The sequence below is a fragment of the Eriocheir sinensis genome, chromosome 43 (assembly GCF_024679095.1).
Source record: "Eriocheir sinensis breed Jianghai 21 chromosome 43, ASM2467909v1, whole genome shotgun sequence".
In the NCBI taxonomy this organism is placed as follows: domain Eukaryota; kingdom Metazoa; phylum Arthropoda; class Malacostraca; order Decapoda; family Varunidae; genus Eriocheir; species Eriocheir sinensis.
The window spans coordinates 5,306,736-5,321,567 of record NC_066551.1 but is presented as its reverse complement, the minus strand read 5'-3'; the positions used below and the strand labels follow the sequence as shown (position 1 = coordinate 5,321,567).

Genomic DNA, 14,832 nt, shown 5'->3' with positions numbered 1-14,832 from the left:
TTATTGCCAAGAAATATCAATAACTATCCTTTTTAGCGATAACTATATATGAAGCCAGTTATTGGAGTGGAGGAGCCAGTTTTGGGTTGGTAATCGAGAAATACAAGAGGCTGAGTACGACAATCTGGCAACGGCAACACCTCCTTCTCCGCCTCTCAGAGTTTTATAATTTATTGGTCTTCTTACCATTTATTCAGACTATTTGGCATTTATTTGGAACTACATAACTCAGGACATATATTTTAATACCAGTTATTTCAATCAATCAAATCCAATGGTGTAAAAATAAGTAAGAAAGATATTATCATGTATTATTTCTAAATGCAGTTTGATATGATTTTAATACTTACAGAAAAAATAATAATATCAGATGTATGTATAAACACTCTTTTTATAGTTAAATATATAAGAAAATAGTAAAAAAATTAAATAAATATCTTTTGTTTTGAGTTCCTTAAAAATAATTGACACTTCCAATCAGCTGAGGAGACGCGGTTGTCGTACTAGGCATACTTTTTTCGTCTGCTTGAGGCCCAAAACTGTCGAGCCTACACTGATAACGATATACATTTACAATTAGAGTTCAGATGGTTAATTATCGATGTTTTTCTGCAATTGTTATGGGTCAGAAACAGGAAAATACGATGTTCTGAGTACGATAATCTGGTAACGCTGGAACTTGTCACTTGTGTTTTTGTTGCGAAGGAAGAATTAAGGAGAAGAAGGAAGGATACAAGAACGAACACTGAAGAAGAAGAAGAAAAGATACAACCAGCCCCCTAAAAACACTGAAGAAAAAGGAGAATACAGAGGAAGCAAGGATATTAGGCAGAAAGGACATACAAGGCAGAAAGGATACAAGGACGAACACTGAGGAAGAAGAAATAATACAAGTCCCCATAAAACACTGAATAAGAAGAAGGATACGAGGACGAAAGGATACAAGGCAGAAAGGATACAAGGACGAAAGGATACAAGAACGAACACTGAAGAAGAGGAAAGGATACAACCAGCCCCCCAAAAACACTGAAGGAAACAAGGAATAAACACCCCAAGGAACAAAATATATGAACTGTTTTATTTGGCTTTGAAACCAAGGTAGAGGGCGAGAGGCAGACACACACCGGATCATAATATTATACCACCATTTACCTTGTGCTTATTAGGCCCCTCTGCCCACCATGAAGACCGGGGGCGACTTCCGTGATCACCTGGTGGACCTCACTGATGGATGTAACAGGCCAGGAGATGCACCCACGGACAAGCAGCCTCAGAGAAGGGTAAGGATAGGGATTTATTATGTCAGGGTAGTCAGTGTAAGAGAAGGGTAAGGATAGGGATTTATTATGTCAGGGTAGTCAGTGTAAGAGAAGGGTAAGGATAGGGATTTATTATGTCAGGGTAGTCAGTGTAAGAGAAGGGTAAGGATATGGATTTATTATGTCAGTAGTCAGTGTAAGAGAAGGGTAAGGATAGGGATTTATTATGTCAGGGTAGTCAGTGTAAGAGAAGGGTAAGGATAGGGATTAATAATGATAATAAAAGCATGAGGGTATTAAATGGGGCCTCCAATCTCTCCACTGATTTTTTTTATAAAACTCCAGAATTACACCCACTTATGATGGCAGGGTATGTCATCACTGGATCCAAGCCCAGATTTGCTACATTTTCTTTAATTAAACTAACAGAACCCTACCTCAGTCTAATGATAGTAACCTAGTATGACCGAAATAGTGATCCATTGTCGCTGTAATAGTAACCTATCGCACTATTCTAATTTCTTCCCAGACACAGGTTAACTCTTAGCCATTGTTCATAACTCACAGAGCACACCAGGACGCATGAAGCTGGAGAAGTGGCTGCACTCCTCCATGAAGATAGAGATGACGGACGGCAGGACTCTCGTTGGCTCCTTTGTTTGCACTGACAGAGACAATAATATCATCCTTGGGTCCTGCACCGAGCATCTCAGACCTGATGGTAGGTAGCGTTGGGTTTATAGTATATCACTAGTTGACCTGAAATGTAATTATGGTATAGTTTGTTTTCTTGGCATCCCTCTATTACCTTCATTATAAACAGCCAGTGCAGATCTAACACATCCATGCAATTCATATATGATCAGTAATAATCTTTTTGCTAAATCTAATACTTGCTATACTATAGATGTGGTCATCAACTTATGATTTAGTTATGTAGTTATATTAGGAGAAACTAATCCAAAATTGAACATATTGCACATTGAATTCACATCTACTGCCCCCTCCTCCTCCTCCCCACACACCTCAGAACATTTGTCATAGCCTACAGATGAGCAAAATAATCTAACAAAATATATTTTATTGTTAATGCTATCTACAGAATTCTACTACATTCGCACACACACACACACAAAAAAAAAAAAAGTCAAAGCATTTCAAGCCAAGGTTCATCTGTACCTGTTATGACCTTCACAGCTCTCAAAAAGCCATTTCTCAACATTGTACTAATGCAATAGCTTCCAGTCTTTCACTATCTCATTTCATGTAGTATTATGGAAGTGTATTGATGAAAAAGAAATGTTCAACCCTCCAGAGGATGGAAGAGAAGAGGAACCTCGTGTTCTTGGCCTGGCAATGATTCCTGGACGTCACATAATATCAATCTGTATCGACGAAGCTTCTCAACCACCTGCTGCTCCACCAAGTTTATACTCATGATCTTATCCACGACACCTCAGGTCATACTTTGTCTAGATATTAGAATGATTTGTTTATTTTCTTTGCATTAGCTAAGTTCTTGGTCTGCATTCTATGACAACTCATCACTATCTTTATGATGGGTCTTTAAAATAAGCACATACCGTAATTACCTTGTTGTTTTCATTATCCACCACATACAGTAGGGGTGCCTAAGACAAGTAAGCAGATAAGTGATTTAGAGGTAAGGCCACTCAGTAAAATGGGTCCCTTCAACATTCACTCACACACATATGCAGTCTGCAGTCAATCATTAAGGATTTACTCAAAGAATAGCTTAGATAAGTGTCTTAACCCGTCCGCTGCGATTGACATGGATCTGGGGTTCACTGGTTGTCTGGTAACTTATACTCCCAGATCTTTCTCTGCCTCTGTGGTGGATAGTGGAGTGTTTCCCATGTGGTATTGGTATGCTGGATATCCCCTCCCAAGGTGCAGGACTTTACATTTTTCTTCATTGAATTGTAGCAGCCACTTTTTGTTCCATTCCTGTAACTTGGTGATGTCTTCTTATAGGAAGTCCATAGTCAAGGGGTTAAGATGGATTGCTTAACAAACCTCAAAGAATAGCTTCGATAAGTGTTTTAAGATTTCTACCTTCAAGTATGTTCAGTCTATATATAGTGAACTGAGTGTGATGCGGATTATGAATAAAGAGAAAAAAAGATCATATATTACATGTCTTACAGATTTATATAAAAATTTATTGAATACATTTGGTAATAGTGCAAATACAGGTCTGAGTATAAAATGTATAACTAAAATAATATTGAAACATAATATCAACTAAATGAAAGCTTAAAGCCTCGTCTTTTCTCAACTACTTAGGTGAAAAACAAAAAAAATTCTTCTTAGTTCTCTGCAGAATCTCAAAAGGAAGTTTCAAAGAATACCCCGCACGTACTCCCATTAATAGAATGATTGGACTCACGCTGTGGCACTGGAGTACCCTGCTTCGTTTTAAGCAGAGACTGGCAACGACCATCTGGTGAACAGGAGTATAGACCTGAGGGCTGCTCACCAACACTAGGCTGTTCCTGTGATACTGCATTGTGGTTCTGTGCTTCCTTAGTATACATAAGTTGTTTGCTTTCACCATTGCACTTCTCTGTTACTGAGGATACAGACGGAGAGGGTTCATGACCATCCAAGCAATATAACAATGATTCTGATAATTCTGTACCAGTACACAATTCATGAGCAGAATCCAATGAACTCAGAGATGCTTTAGAACACTGACGTGAAGTTGTCTTACTGGGTGGGTGTGAGCTCTCATAGGCAGAGTCTCCTAAGTCATCTCCATTATCACTGTCACTTTTACTTCCAACCCTCAAGTCAGCATCATCATCTTTGGCCTCGTCATCAATGTACAGCGTAGACAGGTCAACTGGACTATCAGTGAGGATACTACGACTAAGGAGGTAACCTTTGAACACACTAGAGAGAGATTCGTCCAGATCATCACATGACTCACGCTCCTCTTCCTCTTCCTCCTCAGCCTCAGTGCTACGAACAGAAGTAGCTGTGGTAAGCTTTGTTGCCAACTGGGAAAGCGAGGTGGTACTGAGGTGGCGGAAAAAATTGCCAAAGAGAGAAGTTGTCGAACTGGCAGAACTCAGAGTGCGTCTTAGAGTTGATGAACCCCAGCGACTTAACTTTGTCTCGCCAGTCTCTTTGAGTGATTGTTCTTTTGCTTTATGATTATTTTCCTCTTCAGAGTCAGCAATGCAGTCCAGGGAGGAACTGCTCCCATTGGTGGAATATGTCTGGGGCTGTACTGTGTTGGGAGGGGAACTGAGGAGTGCTTTAGGGTTAGTAATGACAGGAGTGTGCAGGTTTTCCTCAGAAGCAGCCAACTGTTGCCTGCCGCTCTCTGACATTGGCGTCTGAGAATTCTCCTCGGGGATGGCCACGCTTGATAAACTTGTTGAGGAATTAACGATGATTGGACAGCGGCTCCTTGGAGTCATTATTACTCTCTGAAATGAGGAAATGGAAATCAGTACCTATCATCACACCAACCTCATTTATGTTATGTTTGAAGAATAAGACAAATAAAAGAATATTTGGTCTAAAATTAAGCAAAGGCTAACCCACTAATAATGTCACTAAGGTTTTCATTTCTAACAAGGGTCATCCCTCCTACTTCATTAACCTCTGGCCAGGCACAGGACACCAAGCAGGGGTTTGTTTTGTCCATTACCAAACAACCTTCAGATGGTGCTTGCACCTCTGAGGTGCCAATGTAGTTGATGAAAAAATCCTCAGAGTTAGATAGAAATTATGAAAAAAAGAGCTTAATGACAATCCATACCCATGCACAAATCCTGGGTGTAAACTTCCTTGGAATGTATTTACTTTAATCTATATTATATTCTTTATCATTTTTATAGTTAAAATTGTTTCATTAACTTTCTTGCATGAGCAGATTAATTACAGCTGCAGTATAAAGCAGTATGCACAACCCTGTCACTCAGCTGTGAAGCACATGCATGAACTTACTGTACATGTATCAGTGCTGCATAAATCACAATACCTGGGGGATGCTGGCCCTCATCATGGCCTGGGAGATGGGGGAGTGTATTTCCAGCTGGGGGTTGGCTGGTGTTGATGTTATGCTAATGTCCCAAGGGGTGGCATTTTCCACATCAATAGATGGAATGTTTACACTCTTGGGACATTCTGCTGGCGGGGTCTCAAAGGACTGATAGGGGTAACACTCCCTTCCATCAACTGTCTCACAGGTTGGGGTTAAGGAAGGAGGGTTTGAGACAGGGGAGGAGAGTTCAGTTATGGAGCTGCTGTCAGAAGTAACAGAAAGTTGCTTATATTTGTTCTTTACCAGTGGTAATAACATGTGCTTTGCTCCTTCAAGAGGATTCATGTTGGGATGAAAGGCTGGATGAACAATGGTTGATATGAAAGACTCGGTGGTGCTGCCAGAAATAAAGGATTGATGACTGCTGAAAGATGAGGACAGATCTTCAAGGGATTTGGCTTTCATCTGACTGGGAAAGCTGCCGAGTTCTGGATTATGGCGGAACATTCGCAGTTCAGGCGATCTGGCGGAGGGACTCTGCAACACATGCTCACAATTAGCAGAAAATGCAGATTAAGCATGCTTGAACACATATGGAATGACAAATGCTGATTTAAGTTATTCAGTTTGTGTTCAAAAAGCCAATTTCAAGAAAATGCACATAGAGAAAAGCATCAGTACCCTCAAACTCACGGTTAGTATATCTTCGCTGTTGGTGCGCTTGACTCTAGTGTAGTCAATGGAGGAGAAAGGCTGGCACTTTATCTTGGAGGGTTTCACTGTCTTGTTGAAAAGGTGCTTCTGAAAAGTTGCAGGGCGGACCATGTTAGTGCATCACATCAAAAGCGTGTTGAAGCCAAAACTGACAATCCTTTAACATTACTTTGGTGATGAGTACCAAAGAAAGCATAGAATTAATAACACATGCAGTAATGAATTTAGCATTATCATGCAAAGAGAATATTTGACATGCAGTTAACAGGACCATCATATTTAATTAACATTGCAAGTTTATGTAATGTTTGTTATTGAAATATTTACATGGAAAAATGGGGAATATAAATTATCTAACTAACCCTCTAATCCAGATGCTCTTTCATGTAATAGATGTGCTAAATATGGCCTCACAACCCACCTTTATTGACTCCCCTAATCTCTTCCCTCGGGCCTCGGCCTTCTTGCTGATGCTGTGGTTGAGCTGTGGCGTTCCGAGGCCACTGGCGGTGTTGAACTGTTTGATCAACTTCCGCTTCTTTGCCGAGTCTGGCAAAGCTTGGACGTAAGCATACAACTCGGCTAGAGCCACTTCCGTCACGTCCTTGTCATTAGCTTGGGCGGTCAATTCACGGTCAATGAAAGTGAATATTGTGTTGGTCGGGGCATCCGTCAGAGAGCGCTGAAAATGGGATACATAAAAATGTTACTAAAAGGACATAATTTCTCAGTAACAAATATATCAATGAATTTAGACTGTATGTATTATGCTAGTCTCTCTACTTGCCTTAGATAACTGTTGATTCATCCTCCTTTTGTTGCTCCAGTACTGCCTGACATCATACTCCAACTCCAAGGGAACCTGAGATGGAAACAAAAGTCATAAGAACAATTGGGGTATTTAGGGACAAATTTAATAATACACTAAGGGTCGTATTTTAAAACATTTTGTCTCATGTTCACCTATTTTACAAGGCTTTCATATAGTTTTGGGCATTTCCAGGAGTAGTTTTATGACACTAGTGGTAGTATGACCTTTTTTTCTGTACCGTGAAAAAAAATATATATATAAAATAAAAAATAAATAAATAAAAACATATAACCTGATTGATCCCCTCTTTGACCTTTAGAAAATGTCCCAGAAAAACACCCTGCATTTTATAAGGTCAAGGTTCAGCTTTGGGTGAAGTTTTAGTGCAGCAATGGCACATGTATAACAGTACTACTTACCACTACTTCATATAAAATGACACCAGTCAGGAAGAAAATTAAGTGACTTAATGCTTGTACCTAAACAAACTAGTGTAACTTTGTTTGATTGATAAACACAAATAATATATGGATAATATTAATGAGATATTGAGAAGATTGGTTATTCTTCGATATTTACAAGTGCCTGTTTCTCCATTTTGCGCTTATATTTTAACATTTTTACTTCACATATGTGTTCAACAAACATTGAAGCACATTCAAGTTTGAAGTTTCACGCTTCCTTATGTTTTAAAAATGTACTAGAATATTATAACTAGACTTATGATGTAGAATAATAATTAAAGAAATATGATGCACAAACTTTATACCCAATACCCCATTGAATGTCGCTGTCTCCGCCATGTTTGTTTACGTCTCAAAGCAGTACCCTTGAGTCTATAAGAAGGACCAATTCTGGTAGGTCCCAGCAAATATTAAGGGTTTTAAATATAAAGTATTGGGATTTGATAATGATCTGAATACATGTGAAACTTTAATAATGACCTGATAGTGGGGAGGGCTGTGAATGTCGGGCGAAAAATTTTCATTAGAGAAACTGTATTAACACAGTGAAACACTCGTGTTTCAAACCTGTTTATTATATATTTTTTTCAAATGCCTGCCGAAATTGGGGGTGCGTCTTATAAGCCGTCAAATATGGTGGTTGATGTGAGAACCGAAAGTGTCTAATACACGAAATCTTAAGCACAATTCATTAGAGTTTAGCAAAAAAAATTATCCACAGGAGACTGAATTTAGAATAACAGTTCAACTGTTTGCAGCAATGACGTGTATTTCTGCTGATCTCTCACATAATATAAAGTCTATATTTCCCATCCCTCCTCAGTCTAAGAAGAGAGGTTATGAAAATCTGCTCAGGTTGGTATTAAATGGTTCATGGTTTTATTACTTAATCCCTCGACTGTGGATTTCCTACAAGAAGACATCACCAACTACAAGAATAGAACAAAAAGTGGCTGCTACAATTCAATGAAGAAAAATGTAAAGTCATGCACCTTGGGAGGGGATATCCAGCACACCAATACCACATAGGAGTATATGTTACCAGGCTACCAGTGAAGGCGAAATCCATGCCAATAGCAGTGAACGGGTTACGAGAGAAGAAAAGAAGAGGATTACTTTAAGAGCCTATTAATAAGAAAAAGCTTACCGACATGAATGTTCTTAAATATTACCTGAAACAGATGAGGGACCTGCTCAATCATGAAGGCCACGGCAATGCTAAGTGATCCTGAGAGGTACTGGAGGTCATTAGGAGTCATCTGGAATAAAGGAAGATCATGCCAGTCATTATAAATACAATCATGACCACTGAAGGAATATATATCGAAATTAGTTCTTACATGTGGTGGGCTCGTATACTCTCATCAAATTATCGTCATTCAGTTTCATCACATGTCCACACCATCTCAGAGCACCACGCTTCACCCATTCATATATACTATTCATTACTTTCTCCATTCCATCTTGACACACCACATAGACCTCTTATACTATAGCTCATTTCCATTGCTTGTATTCATGATTTCTGTGCTACTACATTCCACGTCCATGTCTCTGATGCATATGAGAGTTGGGAGGCTAATGCTGTTGTTACCCTCTTCTTTACTCCTATGCTCACACTTCTTCCTTTCATAACTCTCTCCAATGAACTGATCACCTGTCTGCCCTTCACTGCTCTCAATTACTTACTCTTTACTTACTCTTTCTCACACCTTACTTATTCCTCCATGCTCTCATACTTACACAGAACTATCCCTAAGAACTTAAGTATTTTCCCTAAGTACTTAAAATCAACCAATTAGTTTATATTTTCTTTATAATAACCAAAAGTAACACACACCTTTCTAGGGCAGAGGATATGTGGGGCAAACATGGTGCCTAAATTGATGGCAGACATGAGGTTCTGTTTCTGATGCGACGCAACTCTGTGAAGCAGGATGAGGAGGTCGTGCAGAAGCTGGTAATTCTCCGGTGGCAGCAGTAAAAACAGGAGCCTCAGGGCCTTGATCTGGCGGGCATGGACAGCCTCCTTCTGGTCGTGGCTCATGTGGGACTGCAGCATCTCTAGCATAGCAGACACACACACACACACATTGTTGCATTTTTTTTTTACATCAATGGAAACAACTAAATGACACAACAAACAGCAAACAAAAGCCTGCTAAGTGGTGCTCCAGTAAAAGAGTAAAGGATGTGAGGCCAGAAGAGAGATCAATTTCGATGATACACAATACACATCATTTATCATCAATGGTTGAAATGTTCCGTTAAAAAAATCAAATAGCTATGCTCTTAAAATCACAACCTTGCATAGCCTCAGCATAGTAGATAAAAGCTCATTCATTAAGACAGCAAATGAGAGTGGAAATTATAAATGGGAAACAAAATACTTACCAGCTATTCTGCAGTGGATTGGATAGTGGCCTTCTGTAAGCAGTGGTTCAGGGAGGTCAGCCAGGAAGCTCTTCAGGACAGAAGCGCAGTCATGGGGTGAGTATATGCCACTATCGAGGTTGAGGTCAGCACCGGCATTAAGCAGCGTCTTCAGTTCCTGCTGTCTACTGAGGCTGCCACTCTTGCGAAACAGTCCCTCTTGTGTAATGTCTGGAAAGCAAAAAAGAAAAGAATGAAGATATTATTTCCAAACATTGGCCTTTCAAGTTTCTAAGCAGGAGGATTCAAAGAAACATCATGCAGTTCTCCAGATGCTAATCCATTTTAACAACAACTCTATATAAAGTCAATTACATGGTTTCCTAAAGACTAGTCTATTTTAATAATGATCCTATACAAAATTAGTTAGAGCAGTTTTTTTAAGGTTACTCTATTTTAATAATCAACCTTATAAAAAAATATTACATGCAGTTTCCCAAAGGCTAGGCTATCTTAACACTTTACAACTCTTTTTAAAATGAATTACACCAGATGTAGTAGTATTCATATGGTACATGACACTCACTGTTTTCTTTGTTGAGGTAGTGTATGAGTTGGAAGACTTGGCACACCCCCTCCTGAGTGAGGGGCGCCCCTTCCATCACCCCCTTGCTGGACACGGCCGCTCGGCTTAGCTTCTTGATGAGGGGCGTCAGCTGCCACCGCCGGCTTGATGTGGTTTCACTTGCACGGCTGTCGCACCTTTGTGAAAAGACATTAGTGAGGTATGAAAACACTGAACACTTTTAAATAACCATCATATGTGCTGTAATTTTTAATCAGGTATGAAATATATACATAATAAAGTTTTCAAATACCTCTCAGATGTATTATGGTAAGAGATCTGGTCAAAATGTAAAAAAATGCAAGTACAGAAAAAAAACGAAAGAAAAGAAAGTGTGTAAAAGAAGGAAGAAAACAGAAAGGATAAAGAAATGGGGGTGGACTGTGGAACTTGGGAAGAATTCAGTGATAGAGAACACATATCACAAAGAAGAAAAAAGCATATACTCACTGGTCTGTTGGGAGGTCTGTGGCAAAGGAGAGGTGCATCTTAACAAGGGTGTGGTACTGGGTGGGGTCCTCATGTCGTAGGCGCCACAGCTGCTTCTGTATGCACCCATCGTTGCTCTCGTTCTGCGTCTGTGTCTCATTCATGCTAGAAATCACACACTGTTATTAACCCCTTGACTACGGATTTCCTACAAGAAGACATCACCAAGCTACAGGAATGGAACAAAACGTGGCTGCTACAATTCAGTGAAGTAAAATGTAAAGTCATTCACCTTAAATTGGGAGGGGATATCCAGCCTACCAATACCACATGGGAAACACTCCACTCTCTACCACAGAGGCAGAGAAAGACCTGGGAGTATATGTTACCAGGCTACCAGTGAAAGCCAAATCTATGCCAATTGCAGTGGATGGGATAAAAGTGATATCAAAGGGTAAAATTACAGCCTTACACCAACCTCGCTCCGTTGGTTGATACTATTTTATTTGATAGGTCATAACATGCAATTCATCTCTCTTTATGACAGTTTCCACTTCATATTACTTGTTTCTGGTATGGTAATAATAGTTTCCTACACAAAACTTTTGCCACTAAAAATACACATAATCTTACTACTGAAAACATTCTTGGTTGAAAGCTGGAAACTGAGAGAAAAATGATTAAGTGAGACAAAGAAGGGAAATGAAGGTGTAAAGATCAAAGAACCGATACAAAGCAGAAGTAAAAATGAGATCAAGAAGCTAAGTACAGAAGAAGAAGTGAAAATGAGACCAAGAAGCTAAATACTCATGGAAGTCCCTCATTTTCAAAGTTATCAAGCTCGGATCTCATACATTACTGCTGCTCTTATTAGTGTCACATCCTTTTATACACATGGCCTTCCCAATCATTGTAATTAAAACCCCGTGGAATATCATCTTATCTGCAGGGAACAAGCAACTATTGAGCTATCATGGATGTGCCTCATTTTCCAAGTTGTCAAGATCAGATTTTTCTCTCGGCTGCTCTAGTTAGTTTCTCATTCTTTTATATGCGCGGCTTTCCCAATAATTAAAACCATGCAGAACATCGTCTAATCTGAACAGGGAACAAGCTGACCAGGGAGCTAAGAACTCATGGGTGTGCCTCATTGTCAAGACCATATTTTACATTGTTTTTTTCATCCTATCCTATGCATGGCTTTCTCAATAAGTAAAATCACACAGAACATTTTTTAATCTGAACAGGGAATTAACAAGCTGACTAGGGAGTTAAAAATTACTCATGGATGTGCCTCATTTTCGAAGTTGTCAAGACCATATTTCACACATCAAAACTGCTCTAATTAGCTTCTCATCCTTTTTATAGTCATAGCTTTCCTGGGAATAAATAAAAAACACGCAGAACATCACCTTATCTGAATAGGGAACAAGCAAATTATGGAGCTCATGCAAGTAACTCATTTTCGAAGTTGTCAGAATCGAATTTCACATACCACGGCTGCTCTCATTATTTTTTTTTATGTATGCAAGACTTTCTGGGAATTAAAACCACGCGGAACATCACCTTATCTGAATAGGGAACAAGCAAATTATGGAGCTCATGCAAGTAACTCGTTTTCGAAGTTGTCAGAATCGAATTTCACTAGGGTTGCACCGATTAATCGGTAAGTAATCGGTAATCGGCCTAATCGGCCACTTTGCCGATTAATCGGTAATCGGTCTTTTGACCGATTAATCGGGGCCGATTATTATTTTTTCTCTCTTTTATAGTACAGTGTACATAACACAATACTAATAATGTTAATGTAAGGATGGTGATGTTACCAAAACTCTGATACCTTTCCACAGCATTTATTTCCAACAAGTCCCTATGCAAATGTATATTATGTAATTAAAATTGATATATAAAATTATGATATGAACTGAAGCACTGGTATTTGCTTCAACTTTGAAACTAGAAAAAAAAATCAACATCTTACTTTATATTACAACCAAGAAAAATTATATGCCTATTTCAAGCTGCTTAATACAGTAACTGAGTAATGTCCTTCACCAAGCCTGCCGTGCATATGGAAATAAGTTATTGTAATATATCATGAAAAGTATGGAACTAGACAAGTGATTTTACTCAGCACTTGAAGTTAAACACTCTTAAATTGTAATGTAAAAACATTAATTGGGTAACATCCTTCACCAAGCCTGCCGTGCATAAGACAGTAAATTAGTAGAAGACTCGAGAGATTGATAAACTTTCTGTACACTACCATTTCTAGTAGCATCTAGGATCACCACAAGAACGAGAAAACTGGGAAATTCTAACATATTAAAATCAGGATGTTTCCACAAAGCAAGGCTAAATTATAAGTAACAAATTACTAGACGTATTTGTTCTCCATGCAGATGACAGTTGGGCAGTAAACAAAGTTGTAAACATGAGGGTTACGGTATGTCTTTAACTTTGTGGTACCAGTGTCCAGTAATTAGTGAAGATTAATCACATTTACAATTTATAAATAATTGGCCGATTAATCGGTATCGGCCGATTATTGGTTACCGATTAATCGGTAATCGGTAATCGGCCAAATTGCTTATCGGTGCAACCCTAAATTTCACATACCACGGCTGCTCTCATTATTTTTTTTTCAGGTATGCAAGACTTTCTGGGAATTAAAACCACGCGGAACATCACCTTATCTGAATAGGGAACAAGCAAATTATGGAGCTCATGCAAGTAACTCGTTTTCGAAGTTGTCAGAATCGAATTTCACATACCACGGCTGCTCTCATTATTTTTTTTTATGTATGCAAGACTTTCTGGGAATTAAAACCACGCGGAACATCATCTTATCTCTACAGGGAACAAAAAAATTACTCATGATTCATTCTCGAAGTTGTCAAGAACAGATTTCAAACATTACGGCTGCTCCAATTACCCTCCCGTATACATTCCTGGCTTCCCGGATAATTACACCATACGGAACATCTTAGTCTGAATAACTAATAAGCCATAAGAAGAAAAAAAAGAATTGTCCTGAAATTAACATCCACCCAGCCCTTGTTAACTCCGTGTAAGCCATGAGAGGTCAGCCCACCCCTTCCTCTTCTCACACGCCCCCTGAACCTCTCCTTAACACTAGCTAGTCTTCAGTGTTTACCTTTCATAGCTTAGGGAATAAGGTATCCTCAGGTCCTTGGTCAGCCACTTGAAGCCCTCTAAAACACGAGAAATACGAGACTTTTATCAAGCACACCAAAACGTCAACATTCGAATTCCCGTTTGTTTTTGTAAGCCGTCACGTGATTGGCTAACGGGAGACTGGCGCTTGATCTTGATGTCAAAGGATGTCAGGAGAGTGGGGCATGAGCTTGATCTTGGTTTTGAGTTTCTTTTCGTATGTGATATTTGTGTAGAATTTGTGGAAAGACTGGAAATAAAAACGTGAACATGCAACTGAAAGGAGGAGGAGGAGGGGAAGACGAAGAAACAGCAACAGAACTGGAGAAGAAAAAACATAGTGGGAGCCGTTACAAAGGTTTATCCCACGCATCCATATTACTAAACTGGATTTAATAGTATATATATTTTACCTGGACCTCCAATAACTGAAAAAATACCTTTATCATAGCTTTCATAGGCCTCTAGCGGTGGGTAGCCTCTTGTGACTCTAATATATTTCCTGCACTTTCCTTAGACCCCCTTACCCGTAAAAAGAATAAAGATTAGAAGAAGAAGAAGAGGCAACGAACAAGTACAATTTTCACACGTAACAAGTCCACTTCTCTCTCATCCACTTTAATTACTTTTCCACCAATGGCAGACCGCGTAGCAAGACGTCTAGGCAATGGCTCCTTATCCTTTTATGGCTTTAATGTAAACAATTAACTTTTCTCATATGCATCTGCTTAGTTTTGCTTTCTAGTTTTTTTCTTTTATTCGTTCATCTTTTTATAGACTGACTCTCCTTCTTTCCACTATATTTCTCCCCCTTTCCCTTTATTAGTTTATGCGTCTATTTATTTATATATTTATGTTTATTTGTTTATTTATCTATTATTAAAGATGCTGGTAGTTTTAATATAGAGTTTATATGTACAAAAGGCAACTATACATTTTTTCTACAATACTAAACCAAGGAT

The 14,832-nt window shown here is 38.9% G+C and overlaps 2 protein-coding genes across 4 annotated transcripts; one reads left to right on the top strand and one right to left on the bottom strand.

The window, feature by feature from the left end:
• The first annotated feature begins 496 nt into the window (after positions 1 to 496).
• Positions 497 to 2,851, top strand: LOC127010359 (N-alpha-acetyltransferase 38-B, NatC auxiliary subunit-like). The gene is made up of 3 exons (XM_050884317.1): positions 497 to 1,280; positions 1,827 to 1,980; positions 2,575 to 2,851. Exons 1-3 carry the CDS (start codon positions 1,182 to 1,184, stop codon positions 2,697 to 2,699), a joined length of 378 nt encoding a protein of 125 aa, XP_050740274.1. The 5' UTR covers positions 497 to 1,181; the 3' UTR covers positions 2,700 to 2,851.
• A 561-nt stretch (positions 2,852 to 3,412) lies between these two features.
• LOC127010358 (rho GTPase-activating protein 19-like) lies at positions 3,413 to 13,995 on the bottom strand. 3 transcript variants are annotated; one of them, XM_050884313.1, is made up of 11 exons: positions 13,851 to 13,995; positions 10,715 to 10,858; positions 10,226 to 10,401; positions 9,661 to 9,870; positions 9,107 to 9,330; positions 8,439 to 8,525; positions 6,779 to 6,853; positions 6,413 to 6,673; positions 5,971 to 6,078; positions 5,275 to 5,814; positions 3,413 to 4,717 (listed from the first exon to the last, which is right to left on the bottom strand). In XM_050884313.1, the coding sequence occupies exons 2-11, from the start codon at positions 10,855 to 10,857 to the stop codon at positions 3,608 to 3,610; spliced, it is 2,934 nt and encodes a 977-aa protein (XP_050740270.1). In that variant the 5' UTR covers position 10,858; positions 13,851 to 13,995; the 3' UTR covers positions 3,413 to 3,607. The 3 variants fall into 3 exon arrangements, with proteins under 3 accessions (XP_050740270.1, XP_050740271.1, XP_050740273.1); XM_050884314.1 differs by having other exon boundaries at positions 5,581 to 5,814; XM_050884316.1 differs by lacking the exon at positions 5,275 to 5,814.
• Positions 13,996 to 14,832: the final 837 nt, after the last annotated feature.

Bases quoted from the DNA above. Each gene is read 5' to 3' on its own strand.
- LOC127010359 (XM_050884317.1), top strand. From the start codon at position 1,182: ATGAAGACCGGGGGCGACTTCCGTGATCACCTGGTGGACCTCACTGAT. The intron at 1,281-1,826 runs GTAAGGATAGGG...CATAACTCACAG, and splicing joins ACAAGCAGCCTCAGAGAAGG to AGCACACCAGGACGCATGAA. The intron at 1,981-2,574 runs GTAGGTAGCGTT...TCAACCCTCCAG, and splicing joins CGAGCATCTCAGACCTGATG to AGGATGGAAGAGAAGAGGAA.
- LOC127010358 (XM_050884313.1), bottom strand. From the start codon at position 10,857: ATGAATGAGACACAGACGCAGAACGAGAGCAACGATGGGTGCATACAG. The intron at 9,331-9,660 runs GTAAGTATTTTG...CTGCTATGCTAG, and splicing joins AATCCACTGCAGAATAGCTG to AGATGCTGCAGTCCCACATG. The intron at 8,526-9,106 runs GTGTGTGTTACT...CCTTTATTCCAG, and splicing joins ATATCCTCTGCCCTAGAAAG to ATGACTCCTAATGACCTCCA.